At 35.4% G+C, this 16,629-nt stretch overlaps 1 protein-coding gene across 1 annotated transcript; it reads right to left on the minus strand.

Moving 5' to 3' along the window:
• Positions 1-5,395: 5,395 nt before the first annotated feature.
• Positions 5,396-10,911, minus strand: LOC110112035 (GPI-anchored protein LLG1). The gene is made up of 3 exons (XM_020844109.2): positions 10,582-10,911; positions 10,425-10,481; positions 5,396-6,067 (listed from the first exon to the last, which is right to left on the minus strand). The coding sequence occupies exons 1-3, from the start codon at positions 10,664-10,666 to the stop codon at positions 5,703-5,705; spliced, it is 507 nt and encodes a 168-aa protein (XP_020699768.1). The 5' UTR covers positions 10,667-10,911; the 3' UTR covers positions 5,396-5,702.
• Between the last annotated feature and the right edge of the window lie 5,718 nt (positions 10,912-16,629).

Below are 16,629 nucleotides of genomic sequence, written 5' to 3' on the forward strand. Positions count from 1 at the left end.
CGTAAGAAGTGGCTTCAGCACGGGACATGTCCGATCGAAGACGGTGGGAGGCTTCAAGTGGAAGCCGGAGTTGGTTCAATGTAGTCGACGAAGGCGACACTGAACGAGAAAAGATTTCCGGAGATTGAGGGCTGGCTGAGTGCTTCCGTTGTTGGGTTTAGGCCCATGTCGCCGTCAATGTCGCCGAATGGGGTCGGCGGTGAACGAGGTAATATTGTCGCTTGGTAAGCTGCAAAGATGAGGTCATGTGACATCAAAAGTTGCAAGCAGGAGATTGAAGGTAGTGGTTCTCGGTTCAAGGAGGCGAGCTGTTGGCCCTTATGGATGAAGCCGGACTTTGTACAGGAGCAGGATTTCTTGCTGTTCTTGCTGATCAAGTTGGGGAAAGAGAGCTGTGAGGAGCTTTTGATCGCAAGAAAAGAATTCGTGTTTTGACATACGGTTTGACTGGAATTCCTCACTGGAATCTTGATCCCAACGTCAGAACAGCAGCTTGAAGAGGGAAGCCGGTTTTGGCATGTGGTTTTGTACGTGAGAAAAAATCAGAGAAGATCGGAGGCATGGGCGTGCAAGGCTTGTGATTCTTGAGAGTCCTGAGCGGCTTGTTTGTGTGGGATTTGTCCTATGCAAGAAGATGATTTCATGGTGACATCGGTACATAGTCATCTATTATGTTGAGAAGGCAGACGTGATTTCAAGGATTTCTTGCGGCCAGATGACGTTGATGCAAGCTTGCCGGCACGGGTACTAGGTGGATTCAAGTGGATATGAATGCTTAAGTTGGTTTACCTTTTGCAGTAATAAAGAAGAGATCATATCTTCTTTTGAGGTGGAGTCTTAGATTCAGGTGGAGTCCGAAATACAGTTGTAGAGGCGGAGAGAGACTCTTAATCTTGAATTCGATCAAGGTGGAGAATTATAGGAGCATGTTGAGCTCAAGAATCCTCAGGAGGCAAGTGGTCGCAAACTTGGGATTGGACAGGTGGATCGTGCGAAGTCGAGGTAGGAGCACGCACGGGTGGTCCGGGCCGATCGGTGGGATTGTAATAAAGTTCGAGTTCTTGTGACGAGTGTTTCTTTGGTTTTTTTTGTAAAACTAATTCAAGGTGGAGATTGTTATGAGTTGTTTTCAGTTTTAGACTTTTGCTCATGAGTTTATCACACTTGGTAATGCTCTATAAATAGAGGCCTTAGGGTTGATGTAAGAGTTGGGGAAAATTAATGAAGCTTGAGGTATTTTCCTCCCCAATTGTTGTCTCTCTCTCCCTCCCTCTCTTTCTCTCAAGAACATCTCCCTCTCTATCTCTTGAAAGAATTCAAGATCTCCTCAAAGATCAACAAAAATTATGCCTCTCAATTAAAATAAAAATAACAAAAATTTTCTTCAATATTGATTGATGATGACGAATTCTTTTCATATATATATATATATATGATAATAGTCAACTTTTTTACACATTCCTTTCTTGCATTGAAATCTTTTATTGAATGGAGACGAGAGAGAGAGAGAGAGAGAGGAGAGAGAGAGAGAGAGAGAGAGAAGAGAGAGAGAGAGAGAGAGAGAGAGAGGTGAGAAATCCTATACTTGTTACAAGCCTCGACAAATTTGCGAATCTATTTGGAAAAAATATAGGACCATGTAATGCTTTTAAGATGCATAAAATTTTTGCCACTATCAAATTAAATTAAAAATAATATTAATCTTCCCAATATATATATATTCTTTCTTAAATAAAAAAAGAGAATAAACGAATGAAATTTCTCCATGATTTTATCTTGATGATGATGACTCCCAACATGATGATAATAATTAGGGGTGTTAATATTGGACACGACATGAAAACCTGACTCGAACCCGACACAAAAATTTCAGGTTCGGATCAACCCGAGCGGGTCGAGTTTGTGTCCTAATTTAATTTTGACCCATTTCAAATTCCGAGTTGGGTTCGGGTTGTCCTGGCAAGCCGAGAATGACCCGGAATAAACCCGGATTGATGTATTTAAAGGATTTGGCCGATGAAGCACACGAAAAGGAGAAAGTTCTTTAGCCTTCACAGCGAACGAACTCCCGTGGTTGCTTTTCTACCTATCAAAATGTTAACTTCCGATTTGACCAGAAGGGATGTAGTCCAAGGAGCGAAGTCAAACAACAACGAAGGAGCCAGCGAGGCGGAAAGTTTTTCAAAGCGAGCGAAATCCCATCGTTGCTTCCTATCAAAATGTTGTAACTTCTGATCCGATGGGAAGAGAACATCATCCAAGGAGCGAAGTCGAACAACAACGAAAGAGCCAGTGAGGCGAACAGTTCTTCACAGCGAGCAAAATCACATCTTTGCTTCAGATCAAAATGTTGTAACTTCCGATCCAACATAAAGAGAACGTTGTCCAAGCCTCCAAGGAGTGAAGTCGAACACCAACGAAGGCGCCGACGAGGCAACGAGTGAACTCCCATCATTGCTTTGGTGCTTCCAATCAAAATGTTGTAACATTCGATCCAACAGGAAGAGAACGTCATCCAAGGAGCGAAGTTGAATATCAATGAATCCGTCGATGAGGCTGCGAGTGAACTCCCGTCATTGCTTCGATGCTTCCAATCAAAATGTTGTTACTTCCGATCCGACCCCAACAGGTCATGCAAAGAGAACGTTGCCCAGGGAGCTGGGAGGGAACAACGAAGGAGACTCACTACGCAGTTCGGGTTCAGTTGACCTGAACCCGAAGCGGGTCGGATTCGGGTTTAAAAAATCGACCCGCTTGCAAAAATGGGTTGGGTTAAGGTTGGCCCAAATAGTGTTAGGTCAATTCTAGATTTTACCCGAACCCGACCAGCGACCCGAAATTGACACCCCTAATAATAAAAACACACTTCAATTTAAAAAAAAAAATTATGAAGAATTTTTTTTAACATTAAATTATCCTTATTGCCTTAAGCTTTTCAATATAAATTTTCTTTCTTCCTAACGTAACTATTATTTCTAAACTAATATTGTTAGAAAAATTTTGATGTTATATATAGCTCTCCTTAATTTACTGATTAGCTGCTTTGGCTACAAATAGGTTTTGAGTTCAAATAATGCATTATGTGATGCGTGTGGGCCCTATGCCCTAATTCTTAAAAAAAAAAAAAAAAGGTTATCTATGAATAATTTTAAATCCAACTTTTTTTTCTAAAAGAACTTCCCTGGCATACCAATCTTAAAAGAGATCGGCAATAATTTCCGCATCCACATCCATAAATCAACTAATGTTCAACACATTACCTTATGTGACAATATTTGTATAAGCTCACTATACATCCAACCCAATCTGATTTTTCAAACGGGTCAAAAATTGAACCTGATATGTTTGTTAAATAGGTCGATCCAAACTCAGATTTTGTTGTCAGATTAATAATTGACACCCTAATATAGATAATGATAAGGACATCAGAAAATCAATGGCTGCAATCTAGAGTTTATTTTATTTTATTGATGTCTTATGAACTAGTTTATCTTATATTACTTTTCTTTCCATTTTACCCTTAGGAGTGATCATGTGATATTGTAGCCCGAAAGACATTTTAGTCTTTGTTATTTTTCTTTTCATGAGGCCTATCTATAGGCTAGCTTTCTTAAATTGAAGGATGATGAATATTGAGAAGAAAATTTCAGCTTTTGGTTTTGGATCTCTTTGTGAGTTCTAGAGAGAGTGGTGAAGCCTTTGGAGAAGGCAAATGAAGTACCCAACAGCCCATGACTGTGAGCTCTTGGTTTGTGTTTTATCTTCTTTCCCCCTTCCCTTCTCCACATCTATCCGCCGGCAGACCATCCCCCATTCTCCCAAACCCGATGGATTCAGCCCTTCCCCTCCCCTTTCCCGCCGGCTACCAATTGCCAACCCACTAGCCGCTCAGCCCTCCCCCTCCACCACCCACCTTCCCATCCCCCACCACCTGCAAGTAGCCGGCCACCCAAACAACCACCCGCCGGCTCAACCCCATCATTGGCCTCAATCAATTAGCCTTCATTAGTTTCCTTTTTGGGTTAGTATTAAATTGGAAAGATTGCTACTCCAAATTAAAATTATTTTGAATTCAAAATCATCCTAATTAATGTAATCCCCTCTTAGGAAACTTCCAAATTAATCCCCAATCTAAAAATTAATGTCAGATTTATTCCCCAATCAATAATTATTGCTTAGGGGCCCGTTTACAACGCATCTAGACACCATCTCCCTCCCTCCTCTATGGCCGGCCCACCCCTCCACCCATCTTGATCAATGCCTTCCATAATTGACCCCCCAATTAAGGAGGATTAAATTTCCTTCCCTCTTACTTTTAGATTTTAAATTTTAAATATCTTTCCCTCCAAAAGCTCCCTCTTAATTAGGGATTCAAGATCCGGCTTGCCCTAAATATGAACCTAATTTCAGATAATTTTAATCTTCCTCTCTTCCCTCCACCCAAACCCTAACACCAAAGCCAAGTGTCATCTTCCCATGCCTTGGCCACCCCCTATCTCTTGTTATCCTCTATTTCTTTGGCAGTCACTGCTTGCCGGTCTGTGATTTCAGCAGGATTAATTTGCTACCAAACGATTCCCAATACTGTTAGAGGTTGTTTACAGCACCCACTAATACATAACTGCTATTCGATCTTCCCATGAGTCATTTAAACTGCTGCCTAGCAGATTTAATCACCTCCATACATGCAGGCCAGCCCCTGAATTCATCACTTCATTGCTCAGACTCTCCCTGGTTGTTGTTTAGAGTTTATAACACCTGAAACCTAATGTTCAGACAATCTGGAACGTGTAATTGTTGTCCAAGGCTTACAAGGTGGTTCCCTATTACTAAGGAATCCTCCAGCTGTTGTCTCAACTCTCCAAATCGGATCCAGACTGCTGTCCAGAGAAGATTCAATCAAAGAAAGTGACTATCCAATCTGGGAGACCTTTCCAAGTGCTGTCACACAGTTACAAGACCAAGATTTGGGTGAACTCTTCCCTATTCTCTTACCTTCCTAATTTACCCACTATGTGGTTTAATCGATTCATAAGAAGCTTGTTAATTACTCTCTGCTAATGCCTTAGAAATTAGAAAGTTGATTGAGCAGATCCTAACATAGTGACTAATCTTGTTGTTAAGAAAGGGATTTTTGTTGGAACCAATCATGTATGCAATGTCACATTAATTGATCAGTTTACAGTCTTAACTTCTATACATATGATTTAATCTAAGCTTGTCTTACCACCCTTGTGTTTTATTTTGTCGTTCAAAATCACTCTAAGAATATAATTATTGTACTCTAAAAAAATTAAGCATGCAAATTCATCAAGTAACTCATCTTCGCATGTACGTTTTACATCAGATAAGTTGCTCCATGCAGTAAAATTCCAAAGTTACTCAATATATAAAATTTGCCAAAAGGATGCGCTCCACAACCATTAAGCTTTTAACAATGTACCAAAAGGATTTTAGCATATTGAAATTACAAAACCCATCAAAATAACATAAACATCCCATTGAAACAAATCCCAAGTAACAACTTAAACAAATAATACCAACAACATATATTACATTCCTCATCACAAAAAAAGCTTTGACCAACGGAATTTGTCTGAAGACAGGCCAACAATTGCCCTCATACTGAGTTAAAAGAATACTCATCTGAAATACAGAACCTGTTGCTATGATGAGAATCTCCAAGAAATGTAAAGTTAACTTCAGTTCCAATAAACGAGCAAAGCCACAGTAACTCCCAAGACAGTACCTATTACAGGGGAGAGGCTTCGAATCATTTTGGCTGAGCTTGTAGAATGGTCTGTTCCGTTGAGATAAGCCGAACAGTCAAGACCTTCCTTCCCTTCGCGACATTCGTAAGCAAAAAGACCAGGAGGATATTTTCCATAGAGATTTATATAGCTGAACATGGTAGTAGCACAGTCATTTGTGAGATCATTAAGCTGATCTGTATAAGGGCATGCAAATTCCTTCAAGGCAGAACAGCAAGGACCAGGAAGGTATTGGGGTCCTTTGCATTTGTCTGTGATGATTTTGTAGTTCATGAATTCAAAGTTTATAGGGCAACCTGGGAGGGATGATAGAATTATTGCGTTAGCCTAAAAACATGATGAGATGTGATTATATAATAATCTGCTTCAAGTTAAATAAAATGCTGGTCACTTCTGAACTTTGAATTGAACATCATTAATTATCTGCATCAAATTTATAAACGATGATTATCATTTGTAACATATGTTATTTTTCACAACATAATTCCATAATTTTAGCATCATAGAATGAAAAATGATTAAGAACATTGAATTAAGATGGAGACAGGAGAAAAATGAAAGTCCAAAATATCTTGTAGATGAACCAAGCAAAGGATGTTTAACCTCATCAATTTCATAAATATTCATCTTAATTCCCAAAACAAGAAATGTTGCCACCAGGATGAAGCACTTATGGCCTTAAAATTTTCCTGTGCAGTTTTAATGAGGTTTCTGTTCAGGACTAAGCAATTGTGTTAGTTTTCTTTATTATATAAAATGATTCATATATATTTTGAAAAGGATCCATGAAAGCATTCAAATACATGCTCCTATTTTTCCTCCATGTAATGTAACACAAATTGTAAAATCGGATATCTTTAACATGAAAGACTTTACATGTAGATATTCCTTCAAAACAAACACACAGAAGAAAGCTTCATTCGCGACACACAGCAGTAACATGAAAGACTTTACATGCCAGCAGGACCAATGGTGAAGGCGAGTCCCACACAGAATGGACTATTATTACTTAATACTTGGCTGATGATCACATGTATCTTGTATAATGGATGAAAACCTTCGTTTTCTTGTTTATAATTGCAATAGAATTATGGTGAAGTTTATATATATATAGATAGATAGATAGATATATTATCTTTCTTATTATCACATAAGAACATAAACAAATGCCTATTCTAGTTGAAGGAATAAAACAACATTTCTAATGATTTGCACATTTAATGTTTTATATACATGCTGATAACTTTCAGAGCTGCACTGTGCACACATTGACATTTGCTAAAACTTGAATTAGGATGACTAAATTGTCATATCTTTAAGCTTGTTTTATTTTGTGTACACTAATATTACAGTAATGATTGAACAAACCTTCCTACTAGACAAAAAAGAAATTAAAAGTTATCAAGGTATCAACCAGAGTTAATCAGAAAGCCTCAAAAACACTTTGGTGCATTTTCTCATAAATAAATAAGTTTACTTGCAAGAGGTTCAATCAGCAAGCGATTATTACATCGCCTGCCAGTTATAGTTGATAAAATTTTCTATTGCATGCATATACAAAAGTATGTTACATGCATTTCTATGATATTCAACTATGTTGCATCGATACGGATACGGCGACACGGATACGACACGATACGGATACGGGACACGTCAATTCTTAAAAATACAGGATACGGGTACAGTGCGGACACGGCATTATAATTTATAAATCATACATAAAAATTAAGAAAGCAATCAAAACATAATATTTGAAATTACAAAAAAAAATTGACAACCACATCATTTGTAGCCTTGTAGCTTATAATACAAATAAAAGTAAGCGTTAAACGTCTAGTAAACAACAACAAAAGCATAAACATAAATTATCTAGCACATGAAGTTCAACTATTTCATAGAAGAATGATGTAATTATCTTCTTCATTGGTTTGTCTTTGAACTTCCATATTATCTTCAATAAATATCATAGCTTCTAATTCATGCTCATAAAGTGAAAGATTAATAATTTTTAATATTTTCATATCATCAAGACGACCAATCCATCTCGGAAAAGGAGAATCTTTGCTCCGCAACCGCGGAAATAAATATCGACAGTCTTATTTTTTCGGATTTCTTTTTGGTTTTTTCAACGGACACACGTATCGGATACGCGTGTCCTTTTGAAATTAAATAGTATTTTAATTGGATACGTCTTTGGCGTATCCGACACGTATCGGTGGAATATCGGAGGCGTATCCGTGTATCGGTGTATTGGATACAGCACACCTTCATAAATAGGTGTATTGGTGCAACATAGATATTCAATAATATCCATGCCAGATTATTTGTATATATATATATATAATGCTAAGGGGAAGGCATTTCAACGTGGAGATATCTTAACTATGACAAATAAGATGTTGACTATGCTTCCAGTGTGATATCTAATATGGATTATCATTAGAGCTTGTGTATGTGTGTATATATAAAAAGAGAGAGAGAGATAAGTTTGAGAGATAAAATTATTCCTTAAAGACCTTTGTCTTTATATCATTGAGGAGGATGAGTTTAAGCCCACAAGTAAAACAACAATGGATACCTACCATCATGATCTTTGGGCCACCAAGTTCAAATGGTAGAACAAAGGTAATTGGTGTCATATCTAGGGAGAATAAATTCAGCTTTGACGCCATCCCTACAATGATATGCTTCTGCACATGTGTGATTATTAGATTGTGCTTAATTCTTAATTATTCTGAGTCAATCATTTTTGTGGGGTTAATGCCATCACTTGAACCCATTGAGGATTCATTCACCTGAGTGAAAACAGATAAAGATGTTGTGGTTATAGGATTTTGGATGGGTTCTTAATAAATATCATGAGAATAATTTAAGGTAAAGTACATGACCATAAAAGCAATACTCCAAAATTAAAATCAACATACTCCAACAACGGGTATAATTAAAAAGGATCAATCAAAGACTTTGGTTTAAGGACTTTATTCCACCATTGATCTTCGGTCCAATGAAATCATTACTAAGCTTAGGTTATTTAAATCAACCTATAGCATGATGCACAACAATGAGTCCATATTTCGATTCAACATTTTATTTTTTTCTAATAATATTTTAATCTTGACCCTTAGTGGGAAAGTATTGTTTTCCCTAATAGTTTAAAAAATAAAATTAAAAAAAATGATGGGAAAGGCAAACATTGACAGAGTCAAAGCTTGACTATATGCTCCTATTTTTTTTCCATGTACTGCTCTGAAAACAGTAAAATGCAGAACACTTTAACATTAATTAACATTATGTGTATATTCCTTTAAACCATCATACAGAATAAGCTAGAGAGCTTCATATGTGACAATTATACCATTGTAATGGGGTGTAGACTCTGCATAATCTGTAATGGATCATGTTCTGTTGGAAGGACTAGCCTCATAAGAGATTTTGAGAGTGGTGATGGCAAATTTCACATGGAAGTGATGCTCGCTTTACATGTACAAAATTTATGTCATCAAATATTTCTAAAATTTTAAGATAAATGCTCAAAATTAATGTTGGATAAGTATTAAGTACTCAACCAATAGATTCCGCTCGATAAACTACAAACAAAAACAGATGATTAAAACCCTTATATAGTATAGGCGAGTTTGCTTAATCCAATCAAGTATGAGGTATACAAAAATCCATAGAATTTTATCAACAAATTGTGATTGAATTTGATCTTTGACTAAGCCAGGACAAGTTTTTTTAACAAGTATTACTTGTGAAAATGACTATAGATAGTCACTTGGCCACCCAATTGAATTGTTGACAAATAGTCTACTTTCAGATAATTAAATATACCACACACAAGACATCTGCAAAATAAAATTTGGAAAAATGACAACAAAACCAACTAAGCCCATGAAAAAATTCAGGGCATCTGGAACAAACAAAATTCAAACCTATTATAAGAATATCATGTCCAATTCCACAAAGAACATTGCATCTTAGATCTACTAAGATTGAAACAATCGCAAGTCACACTCAAATGGTTGTCCTTGTCAAGTTGGTTGGCTGAATTTGACATGGTTGTTAAGGCACATCAAAGTGTTGGGTTCCCACATCAGATAATTGAAAATATGCTAGTATACAAATACTAAGTAATTGGTCCTCACCCTATAAATTTAAACTTTTGGGTTAAAAATGAATTTGATAATTGATGTGTCAAGCCAACTGGTCCACTTTGGTGCAGACTGCCTAACAAGTGATATCAGAACCGAAGGTTTTGGCTAAAGATCGAGTGTTCATGTGAAGCGCTCATGGATATTGGTCACCTTCTATCAAAATTTAGCCAAAATTCAAGAGCTTGTGACTCCCATGATAACTTCAAGTGGTTGATCAGAATGTTGGTTCACTCTCCCTAACAAAAACAATCCACGGTAAACCAATTCGCATTGACAAGGGCTATTGCAAGTTTAGCCCTTTGGGTCTTAAAAGCATTTATTTTTCATTAATCAACCACCACAGGATCCATTGCCAAAAACCATGGCCGGATAATTTACCGAAAGCTGGGATATTGTGGAAAAACTTTCTTTCGTTTAACAAGTTTGCAAAAAAACGGGGCGACTAAATTGACAGGATGATAATCTTTAATAGAGAAAAATAAAATATAGAATGTCTTACTCTGTTTGGCCTGCAAGAGATTCCGGCTTATAGATCCATGTCCCTGCAGAACACCACCTATCATATTCAATCCGAATCAAAGAATCAATCAGCCCACGAAATAAACAAATTTGAAAAGAAAAAAGAAAAAAACGTTCTAATTAGTAGATATCCACACCGGAGATGAAAGGATCCGCTGCAATGAGATCTGTGAGGAGCACGACAGCGGCGGCTTGCAGGAAGAAAACCCTCATCAAATCCATCTCTGTTTTATTTGCTCCCTTTGCTCTCTCGCTAATAAATGTTCAAAATTTTGCCTATATCCGAAGAGGAGAAAAGAGATACAGAAATTAGAGGTTCTTCAAACAATGTTTCGCCGAATTTGGCGGATTCTCCCACGATGCTCAGCTCAGAAACGAAGGAGGCGAGAAGAAGACGCGTAAAAGGCCTGATCTTCGGAACTGTCGGGAACATGGGTGAGTTTGATCGGACGGCTGATAAAATTTAATAATTTTGGCGTTGTTTCAGCGGACGTCTCATAGTTGTCGGGCTATGTGCTGTTGAGCATTAATTATATTATCGTGGAGAACATAAAAACACTATTTAACAGTTGTCATTTATATCACTGGCAAGCAGCACAATGAGAAAGAAAAAAAAAATCCCAATATTAAAATTTATTTTTATTAATTCAAAAATTGATTACAACAACAACAACATCAAGCCTTTATCCCACTACGTGGGGCCGGCTACATGAATCCTTTTTTTCCATTATGTCCTATTAAAAGTCAAATTCTCGTTTAAATCTAATAAAGAAAGGTCATTCATAATATTTTCTAACCAAGTCTTTTTAGGTCTACCCCTACCTTTCTTAACATAAGTCAAATCTAATGCCTCTACTCTCCTAACCGGGTCATCGCAAGGCCGCCGTTTTATGTGACCAAACCATCTAAGACGACTTTCTCTAATCTTATCTTCTACTGGAGCTACTCCAACCTTTTTACATATATGCTCATTTCGTATCCTATCTCTAAGGGTAAAGCCACTCATCCACCTGAGCATCCTCATCTCTGCCACACTTAACTTAGTATTAATGTTAAAAATTGATTAGTGATATAAATTATATTTTTAATTAATGTTAAAAACATGATATGTAGTATAATATACCACAAAAATCATATATCTACTTTTATTATATTTTTATAATAAATAATTTTCTGAAATGATATCTTATCTATAAATGTATTATATATATTGAAGAATTTTCATTTCATTTTTTATGAAAATTATTTTGTTGATTGTATCCGAATGTGTTTATAATTTTTTTTTCATTATTTGTATTATTTTCACATTTAAATCATATGATTTCATGCTATTTAGAAATAGTTAAAAAAATAATATATCTAATTTTTGGAGTTCATTGTTGATGAAGAAAACTAGTGAAGATGATGAGAGATGATTCATGTGTCATTCAAAGAAAGCATCAATCCCTAATTTAAAAATACTTTGTTTATATTAGAAAATTTATTTTTCTTTTGATTATATAGTATCAAAATGATGTTAAAATGTTACTAGAAAAAAAGTTTTATAATTATATAGAAAAAAACCACTTATGTCATGTCATAACATTCACATAAGTTCCAAGAATTATGACCATACAAAATTCACTTTATTAATGTTATTTTATTATGCTTGTTTGCACTTAATTTTATTCTAAAGGTTGTGGTTAGAGATTATTGTATATCATTTGATATCATTATTATGTACCTATGTGCACATATATGATATTATCAATTATTATGCTATCTGACATCTTGCAAGGAATTATAGGTAGACAATACAAGAAATATAAGCAAATTAGGGATTTACACTCTTTTGTTTATGTTTTCTTTTATTTATATTGGTTTTATTATTTCATTGAATGCTCTATAAAATATCCACACTATATGGGTTAGAAGCTAAAGAGATGAGTAGGTTATAGGAAGACTCGCCAATTTTTTATAGATTAGACCCCATTTAAGACATGATCTATGATTTCAATTGGAGCAATGATTGAGATTGAGCATATGGGCTCATCACACTAAATACAAATTTGTGATATAAACATAGACAAGTTCAACATCTTACCTTACTAACGTCCATCATGTCATGCCCTTATGAGTCTATATATAGTGTAGCATATATATACCTGAGGATAGAACCTAGACATTGGCTCTACACACATAGGCCTCTTCTTTATATAGTTAGTTTATGATGAGTACATCTCCTTCCTCTTTAGGAGTTACTCGCCCATCACTTTCACAAGCAACTTGGTGAATGAGATGATATTCATTGTCCATGCAAGATGTAAGTCTACTTCTATCTTCTATACCACATTAAGTAGATAGTTTAATTTTCTTGGTCATACATGACCAAGTTGTAAGTCCTACTAAGTACATCTTCTTTATTATATTGAGAGGATATTCAAGCTTGCTTGATTCCACACAATCAACCTATAAGTCCTACCTTCCATTTATCTTTACATCATTTTACATCATTCCATACCTCTCGGATCTCCTAGACTACATTGATGAGAAATTCATTATCTCTATTATATTCTCAATATCTTCTCTATTATATTGAAAAGACAATTGGGCTTTCTTGGTCATACAAAATCAAATTGTAAGTTTCATTTCAACATCTCGTATATCATATTGAGGAGATGTCCAGGCTTGTTCCATCCCAAATGATCAACCTATAAGTTTTACTCTTTGGATGTATTATCTACCACATTGAGAAGATATCTATTTCTACCCCATCTTATCAACCACATTACCACATTGAGATTTCCAAATTGTTTTATATTCATCGCATCTTCTTTACCACATTAAGAAAATTTTCAAGCATTTTTTATTCTACACAATCATGTTAGAAGCCCTATTTAGTGTCATCTCCGCTACATAGAGAAAAAACCCTCCTTTCTTACCCTTTGGCCTTATAGCCAAGGTAGCTTTACAAGCCTTGGCTTATACCACCATACTATATTGTAAATCCAAATTGAGTTTCTCCCTCATATGGTAGTTGAGTGTAATTCTCAGATATTAGTCTAGACTAGGTCCATACCTTTGGTTTATGAGATGCCCCTTGGTGATATAACATGTGGTTGATAAAAAGAATCTTCAAATTGCAACATGAATAAGTATACTAAGCGTACCTTGAACCTAAAATGAAGAAACCATAGAATCTTAACTTGGGGTGTCATACCAACTTGGAAGATTAGTCCTCACTTTCCTATATCTAATCATTCTTCTTCCTCTAGATGGGTGCTACCATATGGCACTATACATCCAATCTTGGGTAGATATCATGTTAAAATTTAAATCTATAATTAACTGAACTAAGATGTTAGAATATGAGGGGTCCTATCCTTAATGATATCGATAATATCTTTATTTGAATCTTTGTCAAACTTCAAACCAAAATCAAATTACAATTTGACCTGGTCTATGATTGAATAATCTTTGATGTTAGAATTGGAAGGATTATATTCCCGAAAAATTCTATGATATGGCTTCGTCAAATAGTTATAAAATTCAATTCAAGGTATATCTTCAATTTATCATAAATTAGAATCGGATGTTAGAGTCTAAAAAACTCTATCCCCGTTAAAGAGTCTTTCCATAGCATTGAAATTTAAAGTATTTGAAACTATAATTTTCTTCAAAGAAAGTTGTTAAGTTTTGGATATTTGACTAAAACTCATTTTGGTCATTTTCAAACTATTTAGTTTAGAGGGAGTCAAACCATCCTTCGTTGAGTTTTAGAATCTTTTCCCACCTATCATTTTCATTGGGTTAAGATGATTAAAACTTGAGCGATCACTCTTAAATATTATAAGAAAATTATCAAATGAAAAACAAAGTTTTCATTTTTTGATGAAAATCAACCTTTTCTCAATCATTGTGAGTATTTGATATTCCTTGGTGCTTTCACTATAAAGGATGCTCAAATATTCTCCTTGTTCTACAACAACTCATTCAAAAGTTAAAATTTTTCTAAGAAAATTTTATCATATTGCATTTAGTTTTCTTAGATCTTGAAAAAAAAGACTCTAAAAAATTCATATTATTTTTTTGAGTTGATTGACATTCTTTCCAAGTTAGATCTTGGGGCGTGACAATTCCTCCTCCAGTGGTTGAGATGCTTTGATAAACTTTTACTTATCAAAGATAATCAAGCTACTCACCCTCTTTCTCCTTTTGTTTTCTTCACACATGATGATATGATATAAAAATATAATCCACAGTGAAATATTTGTATGTTATAAAGATCATTTATAATGGAAGAGAAAACAAATTTTTAATCCAAAGAATTTCAAGACTCAATCTTCCAATTTCATATCTCTATGTGAAATCAAAATTTCAATTATTCTCAAACCAAATCAAACTCATTCAAAATTCAAACTTCAAATCCAATTTATATTAAAATTAAAATTTCTCTAGCCTTTTAAGGATAGGTGTGAGTCCCTGTTCTTCCTTTCCTTAGGATTATGATTAAATCAAATTAGATAGATTTTACCAAAATTCTTAGAGGTTTAGCTAGGCTATCTCCTTAGCTAGTTCTCTTGGTTAGATGTGAGTCCCCATGCTTTCTAGCTAGGTTAGTCATTGAAAATCTAAAATAAATTCCCTAGTCTTTTAAGGATAGGTGTGAGTCCCCTGCTTCCTTTCTTTAGGATTATAATTAAATTGGGTTAGATAACTTTTGCCAGAATCCTTAGAAGTTTAGGTAGACCATCTTCTTGGCCAATTCCCCTAGTTTGATGAGAGTCCCCGTGTTTTCTAGCTAGGTTAGTCATTGAAAACCTTAAAGAAATTCTCTAGTTTTTTAAGGATAGGTGTGAGTACCCATGCTTCATTTCCTTAGGATTAGAATTAAATTGGGTTAGATAATTTTTGCCAAAATCCTTATAGGTTTAGGTAGGCTATCTCACGATTACCCGCTAGTGTCGAAGAATGCCTCTCGTGACACCGTCCTAGTATAAATTTTAAATCTTAAATCTGATTATCTATGGTTAGATGTGAGTCCCCACACTTATGCTTCTTTTCCATATGATCATCCAGCCCTCTAAGTTTAGGTGCGAGTCCCCACACTTAAGAATCCATTCCTAAGGATTATCCGTTAGTGTTAGAGAATGCCCGTCATGGAACCATCCTAGTGTAAATTTTAAATCTTAAATCTAATCCTCTATGGTTAGGTGTGAGTCCCCACATTTAGGATTCTTTTCTATATGATCATCCAAACCTCTGAGGTTAGGTGTGAGTCCCACACTTAGGCATCCTTTCCTCACGCTCATCTTCTAGTATTGGAGAATGCCCCTCATGGCACCTTCCTAGTGTAAATTTTAAATTTTAAATATGATCCTCTATGGTTAGGTGTGATTCCCCACATTTAGGCTTCCTTTCCATATGATCATTCGGTCCTATGAGGTTACGTGTGAGTCCCCATACATAGGCATCCTTTCCACATAATCATTAACTAATGTTGGAGAACAGCCCTCGTGGTACCATCCTAGTGTAAATTTTAAATCTTAAATCTGATCCTCTATGGTTAGGTGTGAGTCTCTGCACTTAGGCATCCTTTTCATATGATTATCCGATCCTCTGAGATTAGGTGTGAGTCCCCACACTTATGCTTCATTTACTTATGATCATCCGGTAAAGTTGGAGAACACCCTCGTGAAACCATCTTAATAAAACTTAAAATTTAAACCTTTCAAGATTAGATACAATCTATTTCATAGGTTCCCCTCTTTTCTTAAAAGAAGCCTTCTTGTTTGTTGAGTTAGTTGTACATGCCCATTTGGTGAATCCTTCCTCTTGGACTAGAAAGAATACTATGGGCTTATCAAAATCAAATTTAAATTCTTCATTTCATACTAAACCTCATTCAAAGATCTTTCAAACTCCTATATTCATGTTAAAACTACATTCGAATCACTATACTCAATTATTTCATACATTGGCTTTACTAATTGATACTAATCTCGTTAGTTATCATTTCACTAAAGACAAGCCGACATCAACTTTGAAATAAATTAATTAACTCAAATCTCAATAAACCTTTCAATCTAATTATCTATTAAGCTCAAAATTCCTTTAATCATCAAGCCTTTATCCCACTACGTGGGATTGACTACATGAATATTTTTTGTCCATTGTGTCTTATTAAAGGTCAAATTCTCGTTTAA

This window comes from Dendrobium catenatum, unplaced genomic scaffold (assembly GCF_001605985.2).
Source record: "Dendrobium catenatum unplaced genomic scaffold, ASM160598v2 fragScaff_scaffold_188, whole genome shotgun sequence".
NCBI lineage: Eukaryota > Viridiplantae > Streptophyta > Magnoliopsida > Asparagales > Orchidaceae > Dendrobium > Dendrobium catenatum.

Coding starts and splice junctions, on each gene's coding strand:
- LOC110112035 (XM_020844109.2), bottom strand. CDS start 10,666: ATGGATTTGATGAGGGTTTTCTTCCTGCAAGCCGCCGCTGTCGTGCTC. Junction 10,482..10,581: donor AGCGGATCCTTTCATCTCCG/GTGTGGATATCT, acceptor TGAATATGATAG/GTGGTGTTCTGCAGGGACAT. Junction 6,068..10,424: donor TCTCTTGCAGGCCAAACAGA/GTAAGACATTCT, acceptor CATCCCTCCCAG/GTTGCCCTATAAACTTTGAA.